The sequence below is a fragment of the Echinops telfairi genome, unplaced genomic scaffold, assembly GCF_000313985.2.
Source record: "Echinops telfairi isolate 266 unplaced genomic scaffold, ASM31398v2 ScPeMD7_7458;HRSCAF=8496, whole genome shotgun sequence".
NCBI lineage: Eukaryota > Metazoa > Chordata > Mammalia > Afrosoricida > Tenrecidae > Echinops > Echinops telfairi.
The window spans coordinates 37,426,191-37,445,513 of NW_022111358.1; the positions used below are offsets into that span (position 1 = coordinate 37,426,191).

The 19,323-nt window shown below is 53.4% G+C and overlaps 1 protein-coding gene across 1 annotated transcript in view; it reads right to left on the reverse strand.

Annotated features, from left to right (window-relative positions):
- The window catches only part of PRKCA (protein kinase C alpha), a 74,353-nt gene extending 61,250 nt beyond the window's left edge, over positions 1 to 13,103 (reverse strand). The window contains exons 1-5 of the mRNA XM_013005838.2: positions 13,098 to 13,103; positions 11,473 to 11,512; positions 11,128 to 11,284; positions 8,898 to 9,032; positions 7,315 to 7,411 (exon numbers count right to left, since the gene is read on the reverse strand). Coding sequence (XP_012861292.2) covers positions 7,315 to 7,411; positions 8,898 to 9,032; positions 11,128 to 11,284; positions 11,473 to 11,512; positions 13,098 to 13,103 — 435 coding nt within the window. The remainder of the gene's footprint in view (positions 1 to 7,314; positions 7,412 to 8,897; positions 9,033 to 11,127; positions 11,285 to 11,472; positions 11,513 to 13,097) is intronic.
- Positions 13,104 to 19,323: the final 6,220 nt, after the last annotated feature.

The following is a 19,323-nucleotide window of genomic DNA, read 5'->3' on the forward strand; positions in this document are numbered from 1 at the left end:
CCATCAATGGCCTGACCCACTGGCTAGCCGAGCCCGGATGATCAGATTCCAGCTAACCAGGTGTTGACTCTTCTGACACCTCCTTTTGCCAACACATTTCGGTCTAGGGAAGCCCAGCGTGGTTGGAGGGTCTGGCTCTCGAGCACTTTGTGGGGAGCAGGATATCAGAACTGCCTTAATGGAGGGTTTTATAGAAGGGGTGGATCATGGGAGTAACCCCTCAGGTGTACACAGAACGTGGACTGGTTTGGGGGAGAAGATTCGAGAGCGAGGCTGATGTTCTCATCCAAGATTCCACAGCCTGAAGGGGTCCCAGAGGCTAGAAGAGGCACCTGGTCTTTGGAAGGCTTTCTCTGCTAAACAGGAAACCCAGATGCATCATGAATTTTACATCTATTTGAAGAGGGCTGAATGGGTTATCTTCTCATTTGGCACTTTCCATCTGTGATCACCAATCATTTATAATTGTTCTCAAAATAGGCTGTTGTATTCCAACCTTCTAAGCTCTATTTGGGCCCAATGATTTTTAACGAAACCACAGCGGGATTAAAGGAAATCAACCGCACAGCAACAGAAGTCCTTCTAGGACCCCCGGCGTGGGAAAGACTATTCTAGAATGCAGAACCCAGCGCCTCTCCTGCATCTTCCCAGGAGGGTCCCCCCTACCTCTGCTTGAAGGACAATCCTTGCTGTCGTTGGGAGGCCTCCCACTGAGCTGAGAAGTACTTGGAAGTTCCCGCCCCCACCTTCCACGTGTCTTATTGTCCAAGTCTCTTCTGACACAGACAGCACACCTTCACCGGCTCCCCGCGCTATTGGGCAGTTGCTCTTAGCCTCAATGGACCGAAGCAGAACTCTACAGCTGTCCCATGCTGGGGCTCAACAACTGAATCCATATCCCCGATTTGACAAAGTCAAATCAAAGGGAAGGGTCATTGGGCAAGTCAGCCCTGGCCCCCGGGTATCTCTTCCCCCACACTTCCTCAGAAGCATCTGGGGGAAGCATTCCTGACGGCACACCTGGATGAGTGTGGGGGGGATGAGGATGGCCAATTTCTTCCCTCAGTGTGAAGCCGGCACATGGGGTCTCTGCTCCCTGGGGTTTTCAATGGCTAGGCCTTTCTTTCCAAGGGCTTCTGGTTGGACTTGAACCTCCAACGGCTTGGCTAGTGGCGCAGCAGGCTAACCCTTTGCACTGTCCGGGGTCTCTGCCCAAACATTAACCACTTGGTGTTCTGTGAAGTGCTGTGGACAGGACAGCGGTTGAATTCACTGACTTGCTGAACGATGCTGCTGCCTGACCGACCCGATGGACGTGATGGGCTGGAAAGCATGGATCAAGGCAGTGGCCACAAAGGGCCAAGAGACCTCATGTGTAAAAATTAAGCCCGAGATAAGGCGCCGCCGGTCACAGGTGCCGCGATCTCATTTTGGGAGCCCCCGCTTTGAATTCTCAGAAGGCTCTGGTTTTGAGCCCTTGTGGCGGCAGCAGTGAGGCTTGGTCAGGGTGTCCGGAGCTGGAGAAGCTGGCACCGGGCGGGCCAGCTGCAGCCTTGCCTGTAGCCGGAGCCAGATGCTCAGCGCTCAGCCCGCTCTCAAAGGGGCGGTGCCCGGTACACAGCAGAGGCAGTATCCAGCAGGCAGAACTTTCCCGAACCACCCACTTCTGGAACCACAAAGGAAGTGCGGCTAAGGAGCTGACTTGTGTCCAAGAGGGACCAGATTCACCAGCCATCCGGGTTCGACCCACCTGCCGCTGGGACCCACGCAGGGGGTTCTGGACGCCAGGAAGGCTCCCAGGGAACTCTCCTGCCCTGGCTCAGAGTCCCTGGGAAAGGTGGGGTGCCCTGGGGCCCCAGGTGCAGACTTGTGAGCGTTCAGGGGAGGGCTAGGGACTCCTATTCTAGAACGCAGAAGCTGACCGACCTTATGGGCGTGTCCCATGCGTGAACTGCCAGCAGTCTGCACCCTGCAAGCCCTGGGTGGGTTGTGACAAAGGTTTGAGTTTTGGGGCAAGGGAGGGCAGGACTTGAAGAGCCTGGGACAGAGGGGAGGAGGGGAGGGAGACGAGCAGGTTCTGGGCACAGTGGTGCCACCGGGCAGGGGTGGAGAAGGGGCAGGGAATGAGAAGGACATCATAACCTGCACAGGCGCCCTGCGGCCGCTATAACTGGTGTGTGGCCTTGAGAAGCCCTGTGTGCGCCGTCTTCCCATCATGGGATGATTCTGATCCCAGGGTTTGTACGCTCCAGGCAGCAACAGGAGACCCCCATGATGCATGTGGGTGCAGACGGGTGATAAATCAAGAGCAGCCTTTCTATTGCTCCTCCAATCGTTTCTCTGATGAATCATTAGCTCCCACACCGAACCCACTGCCATTGAGTCGGTTCTGACTCGCAGAGACCCTGGAAGACGGGGGAGAACTGACCCTCGGCAGGTTTCCGAGGCTGTGAATCTTAGGGGAGGAGAAAGCCTCATCCTTCTCTTGAGGAACAGCTGGTGGGTTTGAACTGGTGACCTTGGGAGTGAGCAGCCCGACTCGTAACCCCCTACACCATCAGAACTCCATCACGAGCCACTACCATCGTTAGGGTTCGGCCTGGCCTCGGTTTTCCTGTGCTTTGAAACAAACATCTCACAGGCTCACTTCTGCGCCTCTAATGAGGACCTGAAACCAATCGGTGGCATCAAAGCACGACTCGACACTGTGATCACCGAGGAACCCTGGTGGCGCAGTGCTTACGTGCTCGGCTGCTTCCTGAAAGCTCCAGTGGCTCGAGCCCACTGGCCACTGCACGTGAGAAAGATGGGGCAGTGTGCTTCTGCTTTGGCACCCTGGGCAGCTGTGCTCTGTCCTAGAGGGCTGCGGAAAGTTGGGACTGACTGGACAGCCGTGGGCCTTTGCTTTTGGTTTCTAACAATGACTGGTTCACCAGGGCTGGACTGACACGTGTCTAGCCACACCAAGTCCTCAGGGAACAGACGTCCTGAGCTCAGACAGTCATCCGAGTGTAACCCAAGGGGTATTTTCCCATCAGAGCAATGCTACGAATAGTGATAAATGTCTCCCAATAGCGCATTATTCCCAGAGATTATACCCGCTGCCTACTACATTGTTCCAACAGGAAAGGGCTCTCCTTTCTAGGAAGCTCTAGAACAGGGGTTCTCAACCTTCCTAATGCCCAGACCTTTTAATACAGTTCCTCATGTTGTGGTGACACCCCCGCCCACCATAAAATTATTTTCGTTGCTTCATCATCGCTGTAATTTTGCTACTGTTATAACGACCCCGTGAAAGGGTCGTTTGACCTCCAAAGGGGTCGCTACCCACAGGTTGAGAACCGCTGCTCTAGAAGTTAAAAGGAAAAGAAAACACAGAGGCTCTCGAGACTCTGGTATGTTCAATGACACAATGCTAGCACCCACGTAACCGCCAATCCACCTCTGTCTACTTGATTCCAACTCACAGCCACCCGAGATGGGATGTCTGAGACTAAGTCCTTATGGGAGCAGACAGACTCATCTTTCTCCCAAAGAGCAACAGGTGGGTGTGAGCCGCCGACCCTGCTATTAGCGTTCCAAGACTTACCCGACAGAGCCACCGGGGCTCCAACCACACTTACACAGAACTTCATATGTACCTGGCATTGTGACTGTAAAGTGACTACTTATTTTACCTTTAAGACACGCCTGCTAAGTAAATACTGTGACTAATAATCCCATTTCACAGTTAAGAACACGGAGGCAGAAAGAGCATATGGTTACATCCTGGCAAAGCCAGGATCTGATTGGCTTCTGGGCTAACCCAGGGGTTGGCAAACTATGACCCACAGGCAGGGTTTCGAGCCTGTAGCAGACAGCCTCATCGTCGTCCTTGGAGAAGCTGATGGATGTGAACCATTGACCTCACCGTTAGCAGCCCAACGCTTCCCCAGCAGTGCCACCAGGACAGGGGGTTGTACTGTATTTATCTAATAAGCTCTCTGCCCTTCTCCCAAAATAGAACTTGAAGCAGAAACAATAGGTACATAGGGAGGGACACACCATCTCTGTTCATGGCTAGAATCTCATTTCTTGAATCAATGAACAAATGTGTCACTTGGATGTTTGTGCACCAGGGTCCACCTGTTCTTGAGCGGAAGTACTTTAGCCTGCAGCAGGTTAGAAGTCCCAGACAGACTGTCCAGGCGTGGTGAGGCCAAGGCTCTGGTCCTGCTTTGATTCCCGGCCGGTGGACTGCTCTGGGGGAGGTGCAGTGGAGAGGAAGGCCATTTCCAGCCATCCTGGGACTTTCCTCGGCTCATCCGAGCTCCACTCATGGCTCCTTCTGTTCGCCAAGCCTTTGGAGCCATCAGTGCATTAGAACAAGCTTCCCCCAGACCGTCAGAAGAAGACTAAAACTCAGTGGCGGGGCTGTAAATGCTCCTGCGCCAGCCACGTCCAGTTAGCTCTTCTTAGCGACCCGAGCCAGGCAGGCATAGAATGCCCCACATAGCAGATACCCCAGGAGCCTTCTCATGCCTGTTCCTAAAGAGCCGTGGCTGCATTTGATCTCATCCGATTATGATGCCCCACTGAAGTTTCAATTATGACAAACCAGCCAATCAGCCCAACTGAACTGAGCCAAATCAAAGGGGGGCCAGGGGAGGAGACCGTGTCTCTCAGAGTAGGTGGGGAGAAAGAGCTCACACTAGGGAGGGTGGGTAGACACAGCAAGCCAGTGGGGAGAATGGGTGCCAAGGTTGGTGCTCCCAGACACAAGACGCAGTCACACCCGGGTCAGTTGGCGCGGGACTGCTTAGGAGGGAGGAGACAGGTGAGGAGGTGAGGGGTCGGGCAAAGGAAGGTGCCCAACATGTACCCTGATGCCAAGTGGTGTCCCGTTCAGCAAAGTCAGCTGGCACCAGAGCTGCTAGGACAGGGCACCACCTTTGTGCCGCGGGACACCGCTTCCTGACAGCTCGGCACTCAGGAGGATTTACGGCTTCTGCTGTTTCAGGGCTCCACAGAGCGCCCCTGACTGCACTCAGATCTCAACGTTCTGTTTAAAACGCAGCAAACAACCTGTCATAACATTTTCGGCATTCGCTTGACATCGTCTAATGGGTGTTTTGCCCAATTTCTTGAAGCTGATTTTCTTTAAATGTTCTACATGAGTAAAGAACCAGCCAAACTGGAGTAAAATCGCGGGAAGGTCCCGTGCAAAGATGCTTGAAGGGAAAGCTGGAATGTCGTGAGCACAGCTGCTCCAGGCTCCTGGCTCCTGGGGGGTCAGGGCACCTCCATGCTGGCTGCACCTCCCACCTGGGGGCCGGGTTCCCACAAAGCTCTCTGCTCTCCCACGAGAGGACCAGCTCAACACACACGTGGCCTGAACCAGACTCCCTCTGTCCTCCGGCCCACTAGCCTGTCATTTTCCTTCCTTCTTTATGAACGCGTTTGAAACCTTTATGCAAGGCTGGACTCACTGGCCAGAGAAACAGGAATATGGTCTTTCCAAGCTGTCTTAGAATCTTTAGAGGTGAGGTGCCTGCAAAGCAAGGGCTCGTGCAGCCCCCAGAGTCTCCGCTAGGCAGAGGGCTCTTTATGTCTTCCTGCGACTTTCTTCCCTTACTTCCTGATCTGTGCTCACCTCCCCTACAGCCAAGGGCACAGACCCAGGATCCTGGACAGGAAGGTCACCTGGAACCCCATCCCCAGTGCCACCAACACCCGGATAATCACACTGTTTGAAGAGCTTCGAGCTGTCCAGCTTTTGGACCTCATTGTAACGGGGTCTGCCCAGTGAATTTCTGTGGGACGGGATGCATTTGAGAGAAGGAAACATCAGAAGCTACGAACAAGACCCTTCACATGCCATCACTGTGAACATACGCGTGCACATGTGTGTGCTCCTTTCCCAAACACTGCCATTGGGTGGAGACTAACTCAAGAGTGACGCTGGAGGACAGGATAGAACTGCCCCCGTGAGTTTCCGAGACTGTAAGTCTTCATGGGCATAGAAAGCCTCATCTTTCACCCTTGAGGTGGCTGGTGGGCTTGAACCGCTGACTTTGTAGTTAGCAGCCCAGCGCAAAACCACTATGGCATCAGGGCTCCTGACATCTATTCCTTTAGAGCAGGGAAACTCTAGAGCAGCGGTTCTCAACCATTCTCATGCTGCGACCCTTTCATACAATTCCTCATGTGGTGGTGACCCCCAACTGTAACATGACTTTCATTGCTACTTCATCACTGTCATTTTGCTACTGTTGTGAATCGTAATGTAAATATCTGATATGCAAGATGCATTTTCATGGTTACCAATTGAACATCATTAAAGCATAGTCGAATAATCACAAAACAATATGTAATTACATATTGTGAAATATTTCTAATTACCAATAAATGAAACTTTGTCTTGAAGCATGGTGTCCCATGGGTAACCGTCTTAATAGAATATGTACTAATATGTGTTTTCCGAAGGTCTTAGGTGACCCGTGACAAGGTCATTGGACCCCCCAAAGGGGTCACGACCCACAGGTTGAGAACCACTGCTCTAGACCATCCTAATTAGTCTGAAGAGGAACAAGGTCCAGGAGAGAATCAAGCCGGGACAACAGACTGACTGCAGGCTGCTCTGCACCGACTTTCCGAACCCCTCAGACGGGCAAACGCGTGGGTGATCAGAGAAATGAAAGGTCGAGACTGAGAACCTTGGGCAGGTGCAGGGAAAAGCACCCGCTCCCTGGGAGCTGCGATGTCTGATGAGCAATGAGGGGGATTCTGGGACAGGGGGCATCATGAATTCAAATGGGAAGGATGAGAATGAGCTGGTGGGCCAACGCACGAGGATCCCAAACACCACAGCCAAAGCAGGAACCCCTGGCTCCTGAAGGAAGAGAAGCGAAACTCAGACACCAACGAGGCAGCTCAAGGACACATCTCCAAGGAAAAGCCAACGGAGCCCCTCCCTTGAGGGAGAGCCTAACCCCTTCTTTGTGATGAGAAGCCTGAGCCCACCAAGGCCCGTCTCCCCGCTCATGTGCACCGACGCCCTTGGCAAGACCCAGCCGTGAGCGTGCCCAAATGGTCCATGTCTAAATGATCACAGGGATGGCATGCCAATAGCTCTCGAAGAAACACACACACACACACACACACACACACACACACACACACACACAGAGCATTTGTGTGTTTAAAACAAAGAAGCACATAGTTAACATCAGAAAGGCCTTCGCCTTCAAGCGCTGTGGCCGCACACCCAGGCCCTTCCCGAAGGGACTGCTTGGAGAGGAACTGTGGCTGCGGGATTTCGAGGGGGCTCCTCACCTCAAATTTCTGCCTGAGCTCGGCGTTCCCTTCTTCGTCCCCTTCCGGAATGGGCACGTTGTAGTACTCACCTTCTTCTTGGTTCAGCAACTTGTACCTTTCAAGACAAGGGGAGAACAGGGGTAAGGGCAGGGCGGAGCACAACTTCTAAGGCACTGGGTTGCGGAAGGTGGTGGGCTGTGCGGGGCAGGGGGTGGACGAGCCCTAACTCCATTTTAAGTCTTGATGTGAGTTCAAACCCTATTTGGGTTCTTTCTGAACATTAGGCAGCAATGTGGCCCGGATTAATCTGAGATGGCAGAGAGGGCCCGGATGCCCCCCAGGAAGAGTTTAGTTGGATGGATGACACCTCTCAGGGGTGGGAGGGGGTGGCAGTTGGACGCTTTAGGTTGGAAGCGTTTATGGAGGGGTGGAGTCTAACCTGCCAATCAGGTCACAGTCCGCTGCTGATGCCTTAGGGAGGTGTGGCCTTTCCATAAAGAAGAAACTGACCTTCTCTCTCTCCCCCTCTCTCTGCCCCTCTCCCTTTCTGCTTGTTGGGACTCTGCCTGCCTCAAGGCAGCCCCATGTGGGCCACCTGACTCTGAGAGCTGTCAGTGCCCTGTCATGCTCCCACCCACCTTGGATCCACGAGATCCTGTCCCCACACCCTGTGATCTCCCTGCATCTCACTTTCCCTTTCTGCGTCCTCAGCCTGCAGCCACGTGCATGTGAAGAAGGCCCTGGCTGACATCGGACTATGGACTGATTTGAGTTGGACTGGGCCTTCTTGGTATAAGATTACTTCTTGATATAAAACTCTTCCCTTATACCTTTATGAGTGTCCATGGATTTGACTCTCCAGAGAACCGGGGTGAACACATGGGGCAAGGGAGAGAGGAGGGTGCAGGACTACCCTCAGCCTTTCCGGGAGGTCTGGGGAACAGGCCTGGGCGTGTCCTTAACGAGTTACCCAAACCAGATCAAGTTCAAGTTAAAAGACGGGGTCCTGGTGACTACGACTCAGGGCCACGTGGTTATGAGTCAGACCCCTACCACCACCACCTAGCCAGGTGGTTGAAGGCCCGGAACCCACCCTGTGGGGTATGTGGTAGCATCTGTGATTGTACACAGATTCCGATCCTGCGCTTTCCCCTTCTGCAGTCCGGCTTCCAACAATGACCGCTTGACCGGCCACTGGCCACGATTCTGGTGATGGCCGTTGTTTTCCATCATCCAGAGTTGGATTCCTGGGACTCCATCTTGATCTCACCTTGATGGTTTTCCTTACCCGGGTGGTTGTCTTTGTTTCGGGCTTAACAGGAGGTTCTCTATAGAATATATTTATATTGGGGGAGGTCTCCTTTTACCCTAGAACAGCGCACTGTTTAAGGTAACCCCACAGGTTCCTTACCTTTGCTCCTTCCGCCTCCACTCAAGCTGTTCTGTGAAATTTGTCCCCAGAACGAGATCACAGCTGGATAACTACATATTCGACACCGTCCCAGAGACTGGTCTTCTGATGCCCCCCTCCCAGGGGCTCATGCTCTACGACAATGAAACCTTGGCTGACTGAAGCACAGTTCCCCAAGGGGCCTCCTTACCATCCACTGGCCGGCATCTTCATCAGCTCCGACACGCCAAAGGACAGGGAGCCCATGAAGTCATTTCTGGTGGTTCGATCCCAGTCCCAGATTTCCACAGACAGTCGTCGATCTTTGTCTGAAGGCTTCAATTTGCTACAAAACACACATACACACACACATCATGTTATCTTGGGAGAGATGGCATGTTTATGATCTGAGTCTAGATAGGAAAACGGTATATTCACTTCTCTCCCTGGGACCTGCCATGGCTCCCAAAGCACCAGCCCTTCTCCTGGCTCCCAAAGCTCCAGCCTAGGAAGTGGGAAATTATGGCCCATGAGCAGACCTGGCCCATTGCCTGTGCTTTTTTTGTAAATAAAGTTTTATTGGAACACAACCATTTATATACACATTACCCGTGATGCTCTGGCATTAGAACAGCAAGAGTCCTGCCATTGCAACAGAGATTGCATAGCACGTACAATCTAAAATACTTACTATGTGGCCCTCTACAAGACAGCACAGGCGGCACAGTGGTTAAGCACTCATCTCTGAATCCAAAGGTCAGTGGTTCTGACCCACCTGCTGCTCAGAGAAGACAGATGTGGCAGCTTGCTTCCATCAAGATTACAGCCTGAGAAACCCAACTCTGTGCCTACAGGTCACCAGGTGCTGGGACCAACTTGGCGGTAGTGGGTTTCATGGCCCGTGACAAGAAGCAGTGTGTTGGCCACTGTTCTAGGCAACTAGGAACACCCTTTCTGGGAGGGCCTTCGGCGATGGATGGCTTCTTGGACTCCAGTCAACAAAGATGACTCTTTGCTTGTACTCAGGGGCAATTAGTGCTTTCTCAGCACCAGCTTGTTTATGCCACCACCTCCCTCCTTCTTTCCTTTCCACCACCCACCTCTGAAACCCTGACCACCGATCAAGGCTCACACTAAACACGGCCTCCTCCATTAAGCCTTCCCTGATTGAAGGCAAAGATGACTTTCCCCCATTTCAGGGGGAAGAGCACTGGCCATATTACTCCCGTATCCTGTGTTTTAAGATAATGGTCCACATCCCAGCCCGACCCCTCGCAGTGCAGTGGCTTGGGAATGGCTCTTCTAGTCATTGTTCGTGTGTGTGATTCCCGCCATGTGCCCTTTCCCAGGTTGGTATGGCTACGAAGGTGGGGGAGCTAACAGCTGTGTTATGTGACTCCAAGGTGAGTGAGTGCCATTGGCTGGGTATAAGGCGGTGCACTGTCTCAGAAGCAGGGGGTGGGATCTCACTACCAGCAAAAGAGCAGAGCCAAGAGTGGGTCCTCTCTCTCTGCCACACCTACGGTCATTGGACCCTGAGCCTACGGCCTGACCTGATGTCACAAGCTTCTGAAGCTTTGGGGATGACGCAGATCCTCCAGAGAGACGTATGAATTTTGGATTTGGGAGGCACCATCCACAACTCTAGAGGCTGGTTACTGCTATAGGAATGGTTAGCAGTTCAAAAACCACCAGCCACTACCTTCAGAAGAAAGAAGGGACTTTCTACTCCAAGAGTTAGTCTTGGGGACTCACGGGAGCAGTTCTACCTTGTCCTATGGGGTTGCTCTGAGCCGACATCAACTGGTTGGCAGTGAGTTTGTTTTTGTGTTTAGTGTGGCTGTTGCAGCCAAATACAGAGCCCTGGGCTGTCAGGGAACACCCTACGGGGAGCTGTGGGCTTGATGTCTGAGCTGACTGATGGAGTGGAAACAGCAGTTTGTAAGAGCAGTTTGTGTTACTACCTTATTTCTGCACCCCAAACCCTAACTCCCCAAAGAACCAGAGTCCATCAACATACCCCTGTAAACATTGTAATACCACCTATAGCACCTGTATCACCTGATGTGGGCGTTTTTCTATGGAGGAGGCAGAGATCATCGTTTGGGCCACGGCGGTCCCTTTGCAGTAAATGAAGCTGTTGTGTGGTTAGTGCTGTCCAATCAGCTCTGACTCATAATGACCTTGTGCACAATACCAGGAAACACCGCCCAGCCCGGCACTCTTACGTTTGAGCATAAGGGTTAGCGTGGCGTGAGCCGCAACGGTGGGCTCAGCCTGAGCTAAGACCCCTCAACTTGGAGGCCAGCCGCAGTAGGGAGGCTGGAGGGATGAATTGATGTTTGGAGCCAGAAAGATGCTCCCGCCTTTGCCTCTCCTAAGCGGCGAGCCGTGGCAAGGTGTGTGGGAAGGTGACCGGATGAAGGCCGCAGACAACTTACAAGGTGAAGGACTCGCCCCACTGGGGGTTCAGCGTGGAGCGGATGGTTTTGGTCTTCTGTTTGCTTTCGTTCTTGGGGTCCGGTATGAGCTTCAGCTTCACGTAAGGATCGGAGAGCCCGTTCGGATCCATAGGGATCAGGTTTTTCGCATCTTGTACTGCGAGGAGAGAAAACAGAACAAGATCCAAGATTACGAAAAGATGTTCAGGGGCCCGAGTCAAGGCTGGCCTGGAAGAGTGAGCTGCCAGGATGGTGTCTGAGGGGGCAGGGGGTGGGAAACAGCAGCTGCTGGCACTGGACAGGACAGCTGAGGGCCAAGGCCATGCCAGGGGGACAGAGCCTCACTGCTCCAAGGGTGATGCTGGGCCCGCTGCACCTGAGACACCTGGCGAGTGGGCGAGTGTGAGAAATGCAGAGGCGGGGTGCCAGCCAGGCCCACTGGAGCAGCCTCGGGACTGGAGCCCCCAGCTCTCCCTGACCAAGGGACACACAAGCCCACCTATACATTCTTCTCTTGGAATGCTAGCATCCCATCCAGTGTGTGTCAGCGATGGACAGGCACAGGTAGGACTCTTTATAACCCAAGAAATGTTCAGTGCGAAGGTTTTACAAAATTGTTAGGCACCTGCAGAGATCATCATGGGGAAGTGGGGGTGGGGCAGGGCGAGGTGTGTGACTTCAAAAGGCTCCTGGGGACATGGAACAGGAAGATCATGGCATCCGTCCACTCTTTAAAGCCCCCCTCCCCGCCAGCAGGACGTGCTGCCAAAGCTGTGGGACACCTGGGCCCTGCCCCACAGTGGGGAAGCAATGTTGGAGGGGATGCCAGGCCTGAGGACACGAGGGCATGGACTAGCCCACAGCCTGGCAGCATCCATAGACCCAAGAAGAACCCACTGTGTGCAAGACCAGAGCCCCTATCTCCTCTCTCATTTTCTGCAAGAGTTCGATGGTATCGGCTCACAATATGAAGAATGAAAAACAACAAAACCCAGGTGACCAGACATCCCGCTTTTGGCCGGACAATCCCGATTTTTAACAATTTGTCCCGTGTCCCGCGGCGTTTTCAAAAAGTCCCAATTTTTGGAAAGAATGCACGACAAGCTAGGGTAGACGGTTTTCGGCTGCCATGTGGCTATTTCACCAGGATATGAGTTTTATCAATGGTGTCCCGCTTTTGTCCCGCTTTACCAATGTTAAAATCTGGTCACCTTAAACAAAAGTCCACTCATTGGATAAGTCGGTGATGGAGAAGAATTTCTTTTTTAAAGGTCTAATGCGCCAACTCCCGTTCCAAAGGGGAGCTGGATCCCAGCCCAGTGCTGCAGAAACCAGTTTCCTTGGATATTTCTGGGCAGTATCCCTGACCATGCTCCTCAGGTCTGCCCCGGGGACCCAGGCTTGCCGTCTCCTCACATCTCATTAGCCTCAGCCTGGGGGACACATGTGCTGGGGAAATAGGCCTGCTTGTGCTACAGGCCCTTTCTGCATGGAGAGGCTGTTCTTCAACTCAGAGCCTGAGCAGAAATACAGAATACTAATTATCGCCCCATCAGAGGCCCTGCTCTGAACTTACCAGGCGTCAAGCCCAGTAGTGAGAAAAGGTTGCTGGGTCAGATGATTCCCTGAGAAGGGAAGAGCCCACTTCTGGAAAATGCCCATCCAGGTGAGGACATCTGATACCAGGCACTAGACGACACTAGGGAAGTGGTCTTTTGAGTAATGCCAGGAGTGAAGACTCTGGAGTACCGGTGGTCTATGTCTCATCAGCGCAGGGCCTGGGGGCCATGTGACACCTGGGAGCTGGGATGGGACTGGGCATTCAGCTCAAGGAGGCCCTGGGTAGATGATTCATGGGCTCTCATGCTGACGGACTCTGAGAAGGCAGAGTGAATGTCAGACTTGCCTCTGGAGGCGTGCCTGTGGAATGGGCACCCGAGAAAGACAAACCCCCCAAAGCTCCAACTCACTGCCATCGTGCCAATGCCAACCTCAAGTGACCCTACAGGACAGGGTAGAACTGCTCGTGTGAGTTTCTGAACTTTGTGGGAGTGGAAAGCCCTATCTCTCTCTGACGAGCTGCTAGTGGTGGTTTTGAACTGCTGACCTGGCAGTTATCAGCCAGAAGCTAAACTGTTATGCCACCAGGGCCCCTCCCCAGGAAGGGCAGGGGCAGTCAAACACCCTCTGCTTGGAGTGGGCTGTGCCTGGCGCCCGACTCCTCCTGAAGGTGGCAGCATAGCACAGTGTCCAAATGCCTGAGCTCACAGTTCCACCACCAGCATCGGCTTGCACTCCCACCTGAACCACTCTTCCCAGGTGCCATTCTCACCGGCTGTCTTTGCTGGTGTGGAGGTGCCGCTGAGCTGGTTCCAACTCCAGTGACCCCAGTGAGACAGAACGGAAACACTGCCCAGTCCGGCACCACCCTCACCACCGTGGCTGTGTTTGGGTCCACTGTTAGTGACATCAATTCACCTTGGTGAGGCTCTTTCTCTTGTTTGCCGACCCTCCACTTTACCAAGCACGGGGTCCTTCTCCAGGGATTGGTCCCTCCCGCTAACACGCCCAAAGGATGTGCGACGAGGTCTCTCCATCCTCATGTGTTTAAAAAGCATTTCTCATCATCTCATTATCACTTCCACCACCACCACCACCATCTTCCTCTCTGGCTCAGGAGGCAGGGTGTTTCTTCAGAGCCAAGAAACCATAGGCACCACAAGGAGAACCGATCAAACCCTGAAGTTCCCAGACCCTCAGGTAGGCCGGAGCTCCATCGTCACTTCTCCAGTCATTCCCAAGGTTGCTGCTGCTTTAGCCCAGGTGGACCCTGTGTATAGCTGGACGGAACACCGCATGGCCCTGCGCCCTCCTCACGACTGCTCCTGTGCTGGAGCCCACTGGCACAGCCACTGCGCCCCTCCATCTCACGGAAGCCTTCTTCTTCTTCCAAATAGTTTAGGATGAAATGAAAAACCAAACCAAACAAAAAAGCCAACGGAAAGCAATCCCTGATCCATTTGAAAGAATGTGAAATCCATTCCCCTCAGCTGTTGGGTCGATCCTAGCGGACAGCGACCCCATAGGGCAGAGTCAGACGGCCCAACAGGGCTGCCCAGGCTGTCAGTCTTCACAGAAGCAGGCTGCCTAGTCTTGCTCCAGGGGAGCGGGTGGCGGGTTTGAACTCCCCGACTTTTCAGTTAGCAGCCAAACTGCTTTACCTTCTGTGGCACCAGCGCATCTTTAAGAGAATCTATGCAGTGTACATTTTGAAGAGTCAGAAAATAACACCTCTGTACCTCCTGGGGGCCCTCCCCTCAGTCTCCCCTTCCTGTCTCCTTGGCAAGGTTTTGACCTCACTCTGAGCTTGCTTCAGCATACCTGGCTGGGCCCAGGTTGAGACAAGCGTAGGTGGGGGCACCAGAGAATGTGCCTGGGAGCACACAGACTGTGCTCTGCCGAGTACACAACCATCTCCCCTGAGCCTGCAGACGGGACTTGCCTACACTGACCCTCAGCGATCGTACCCATCTGAGAGCTCAGAGCTGGATGGTAATGCTCAAAGGCCCAGGGGCCCCAGACCCAAGGGCACCTTGACTGTTGAACCAATCTGTTTTGCTGTAGGAAAGAATTCTCTCTCTTCACTGCCCCTCCCCACCTCCAAGAGCAGTCCCTGCTCGGGACTTCTGCAAAAAGGCCATCCACCAGGACAAAGGCTTGAAACACGAGGCTTACTGTCTGCAAAAGTCCACATTGTTCTGTGGACGCTGACTTGGCGTCCCGTCCCCCTCCACCCCTGTCCGGCAGCAAAGCCAAGAGTCAACAAAACCCTGCAATTCTGCCCAACACTGGAATGGGTGGAGGTGATGCCCCCTGGGACTAGGAGAAAACAGACTTTTCTTTGAAGACCTCTGAATGTGGCAAATGCAGAAAACAAGTGGGGTCCAGCTGCAAGCCCCGGAGGCCACTTGGCAGTTCACGGCAGAGCAGCTCAGGCTTCTCATCTTCGTTCAAGTAAAAACATGTGGCCTCAAACCCAGAACCAGATGCCCACAGCCTCTTTTTCTCCTACAAATGTTTGAAGCCTCTTTGTTTGGTCTAGGAATTATACTCCCTCTTAAAACTTAGCAGGTGTTGTTCCTTAGTAAAGGAGACTGGTGGCATAGTGGGTTGTGTTTTGGACTGCTAACTAAAAGGTTGGTAGTTCGAATCCACCAGCTACTCCGAGGGAGAAAGATGAGGCTTTCTACTCCTGTGAAGAGTGACAGCCTGGGAAACCCATAGGAGCCACAGGACAGTTCTACTCTGTCCTACCGGGATGCTACTGACCTGATGTCAATGGCGTCATTCAGAATTGACCCCATGGCAGTGAGTTTGGGAAGCATCTTCTTTCAAGTCATCTTGTTGTTAGGTCGTGGAGTCAGTGCTGAGTCTCAGTGACACATGGGACAGAGGAGGCCCGTGACACAGGGCTTTCTAGGCTGTGAACTTCCTGGGAGCAGACCACCAGGTTTCTCTCCCAAGGAACCACTGGGTAGGTTTGAACCACCAACGTTTTGGTGAGCAGCCTAGCCTGGCTCCTATCACCAGGGCTCCTCAAGTAAGACACAGATGCATCCCTAATAAAAACACCATCACATACGAGTGTAGATGTCATGGCCCCAAGCCCGAGGGAATGTCTTATTTACAAGATAGCTGCCTTCAAAGTTAAAGTAGAGGTGGTGTGTGTGTGTGTGTGTGTGTGAGAGAGAGAGAGAGAGAGAATGAGAGAGAGAGAGAGAATGAGACGTCTCTCTTGACAACGACTGCTTTGAATGGCTCATGGCCCTGAGGGTACAGCCAGGTCCCTCCCTGGCTAGTACCTAGGAGGAGAAGCAAGATAAGATGTGGGGGCAGTCAAACTTGAGCTCAAGGTGTGTGAGAGATAGCTTTGGGGGTAACCATTCTACAGGTTTTTAGATGCTCAACTCACTACGAGGTCTCTGTGGCTGGGTCTCAAGGAGCCCTGATGGCTGAGGGAGGCTTGTGAATTGGACCGCTAACCATAAGGGTCCAGAGTTCTAAACTACCAGCTGCTCCTCAGGAGAAAGAGGAGGCTTTTTAGCTTCTGGAAAGATTTCCAGCCTCAGACACTCACCAGGGCAACTGTACCCGCCCTACAGGGGCACCGTGAGTCGTCAGATGTGACTTCATGGCAGAGTGGAACTTTTTTAGGACGGCTGAGGAGCCAGCAAACAGGTTGATGACCGAGCCGTGCCCATCACGGCGGTGGCACAGAGCTTGGGAGTACTCTGGGTGCCTTCATGCTCAGAGATGGGGCTCCATCCTCCTATGTAGGTCTGCCTCTCCCTCCTGGCTTAGCTGCAGATACTGATCTTAGGACAAAGGGCCCCTGGGCAGCGGAGAAGGAAGAGGAAATGGCACACCAGTGAAACTGATTTTAAGACCACAAAACAAATACTGAAAACGGGGCAAACAGCATTCCATAAAACAGCAAGAAAGCAAAGCAAACAATGCTCATTATCCCACAATAATGCTCCAAATGTCAGTGTGGGCAGTGGGTGGGGAGCCTGGGGGGTCTGGGTGGGGCTGGTGGAGCTGTGCTTTTTATGGAACAAGCATTTTCTAGCTCCACGTGACAGGGAAGGGGAGAGGAACAGGGTGAGGGGAGGCTGGGGTTCGTCTGAAGTCTGGCATGGTGAGGACAGCTTGGATGTGGATAATGGTGATGGCCGCACTAGCCTGTCACTGCCCCCAACCCCACTGGACAGGGCACTTAACACTGTAGGTGGGGAGGGTGCTTCAAAGAGTTGGTGATTTGCTCAAGGCTGGCTGGGCATGATGCAGTAGGTGAGGCAGTCGGGGATGCCCTCAAGGGCAGCCTCTGGGCCCTAAGCTTTAACCCCTCTGAGCATGGCTTCTGCAGTCAGGGACATCTGTTAGTGGACAAACTTTCTTAAAGGGCCACGGAGTCAGTATTTTCTCCCTTGGGCTTTATGGGTCACGTCGTCTCTGTTCTACTTGGCTGCTGTCAAGGGAAGGCAGCCATGGAGAGCAGGGAACAAGCGAGTTGGGCTGTGTCCCTGTGTTAGACCAGGTGGACAGAGAAACAAATTCATGGACACTCAGCTGTGGGTAAGGGAAAACTTTATGTCAAAGAACAACTGTATATTAAGAAAACATCCCAGCCCAGTCCAGATCAAGTCTGTAAGTCCGATATTAACCCATATGTCTGATACCAGTTATAAATTCCTCTTCAGACATACACAGCCATGCAATAATGCTGAATGCTATTAGATCACAGGCCAGTGGGTGAAAAGTCTTGTGGATCCAGTGGCCATGGAAGCAGCTATGGCTGGCGTGAGTCTCCACATGGCTCCTCCAGCTCCAGGGCTCTGGCTGCTATCAGTTTAGCTCCATGTAGCTTGTTAACAGGAATGTCTCCAGGAAGAGAGTGTGTCCCACCTCCAGCGAGCTGGAGTGCCCCTCAATGAGGTCCGGCTCAAGTTGGCACCAGATTATGTAACTATCACAGTCCCAATACAACTTTATTTCTCTAACTAGGCTGAGGGACAAACGTGGCTTCCGTTTGCTGGCCCCTGGCATAGTACCAACACTAGGGCCACCACCACAATGAAATGTCTGGGGAGACGTTGCCCTGGGGAGGGGTGTCTACGTCATGGTGATGACTCCGCTTCCTTCAGCCCCACTTTGCTCTGACCGAGCCTCCAGAACTCTCTGACCTTGGGCTGGGGTTGGGTGGAAATGGTATGTCTCCTAACAGGGATGGAGCCCCGGCTCTCCTTGTCCTTATCTGCTTCCCCAGGACCCCTCCACACCGCCCACACTCCTCACAGGCACTCGCCTGGCTCTCTTCCTGGGACTGAGTTCCGGCAGCATTTCTGGTGCATGCTCCTGCCCTCTAGGCACACCTGATTGGTGGCCTCCTCCCTGGAAGCCCAGAACGAACTGATACCTGCTACAGCTGGCCAGCTCGACCTTGTTCCGGCTCCCCTGCCAGCGCCACACCTGGGCTCCAGCCAAGACCAAGTGTGAGCATCAGTCATATCTACGTCTATACATTTAGAGTGTGATATCTTCTAAGATAATTTATTTGAAATTTGTTTTAAGAGAATGATATCTATCTGAATTTGTAGCACATAGAAATACATATGTAGAAACAGCCTCTATCGAACTTCTAGACCATGTATATGGCAGCGAGTTTGATTTGGCTTTTTTGTGAGACTCTGGAAAAGGGCAACCGTCTTGGAAGAGGACATGAGCAGCTAAACAGAGGAAGACCCTTCAGGAGATGGGTTGCTGTCGGGGCTACCACAAGGGTCTTACGTGACCTTATACCTGGCAACGGCTGTGAGACGGTCTCAGGGTCAGGCCCTGGTTCTTCTGTGGGGGCAGTGGGTCGCTCTGAGTCAGGACTGGCTCAAAGGCACCTAGCAGCCACCACGGCAGCAACAGCAGCATCTGCCCGCTCGGCATCACCACGCAGGCACTCACAAGCCCTGGCTATCGCTGCTGGGGCAGGGTTGGCAGGTGGCAGTGGCTACCTGCGTGTCTGCCTCTCGGGCTCCGCCCAGTGTCCTCCTTTGCCTTCAGCATGTTGTGCTGCGCGCCCCCACTCCCCTCCAATCCACTGCCCTCTCATTGAAGCCTTCTTTACTCATACAAGTGCTGCTTCGTAAACAAACATTTGGTGGCTGCAAACCAAAAGGCTGGCAGTTCAAACCCAGCCATCACTCCTCGGGGGAGAGAGGGAGCTCTCTGCTCCCTGAAAAGATGTGTGGTCTTGGAAACCCTAGACAGAGGGGGTGTGAGTTGGAACGGGCTGTATGGCCGTGAGTCTGGGTTTAAGGTTTGTGTGTGGCCCAGAGAAGCCGACCTACTGGGCCATGTCCAGCAGGGAGCAGCCCCTGTGCCTCCTGGTCAACTTGGCAGAGCCCTGGAGAGCTGAGGACCGGGCCTGCAGAGGAGGCTACTCCCAAGTGCCCAGGGCTGGGCTCAGCCTGCAGGAACTGGTGGGCTGGCTTATAACTAGGATGGTGCGCCAGGGCCCTGCTGCAGGTTCTCCCTGCTCTCCCTGAACACGTGCTCCCGGCCCAGCATGGGGAAGCACACCCTGTTCCCCAGCTTTGATTTCATCTTGGCTCTTCTGCCAGCAGGCGAGAAGCTGGGCTCAGA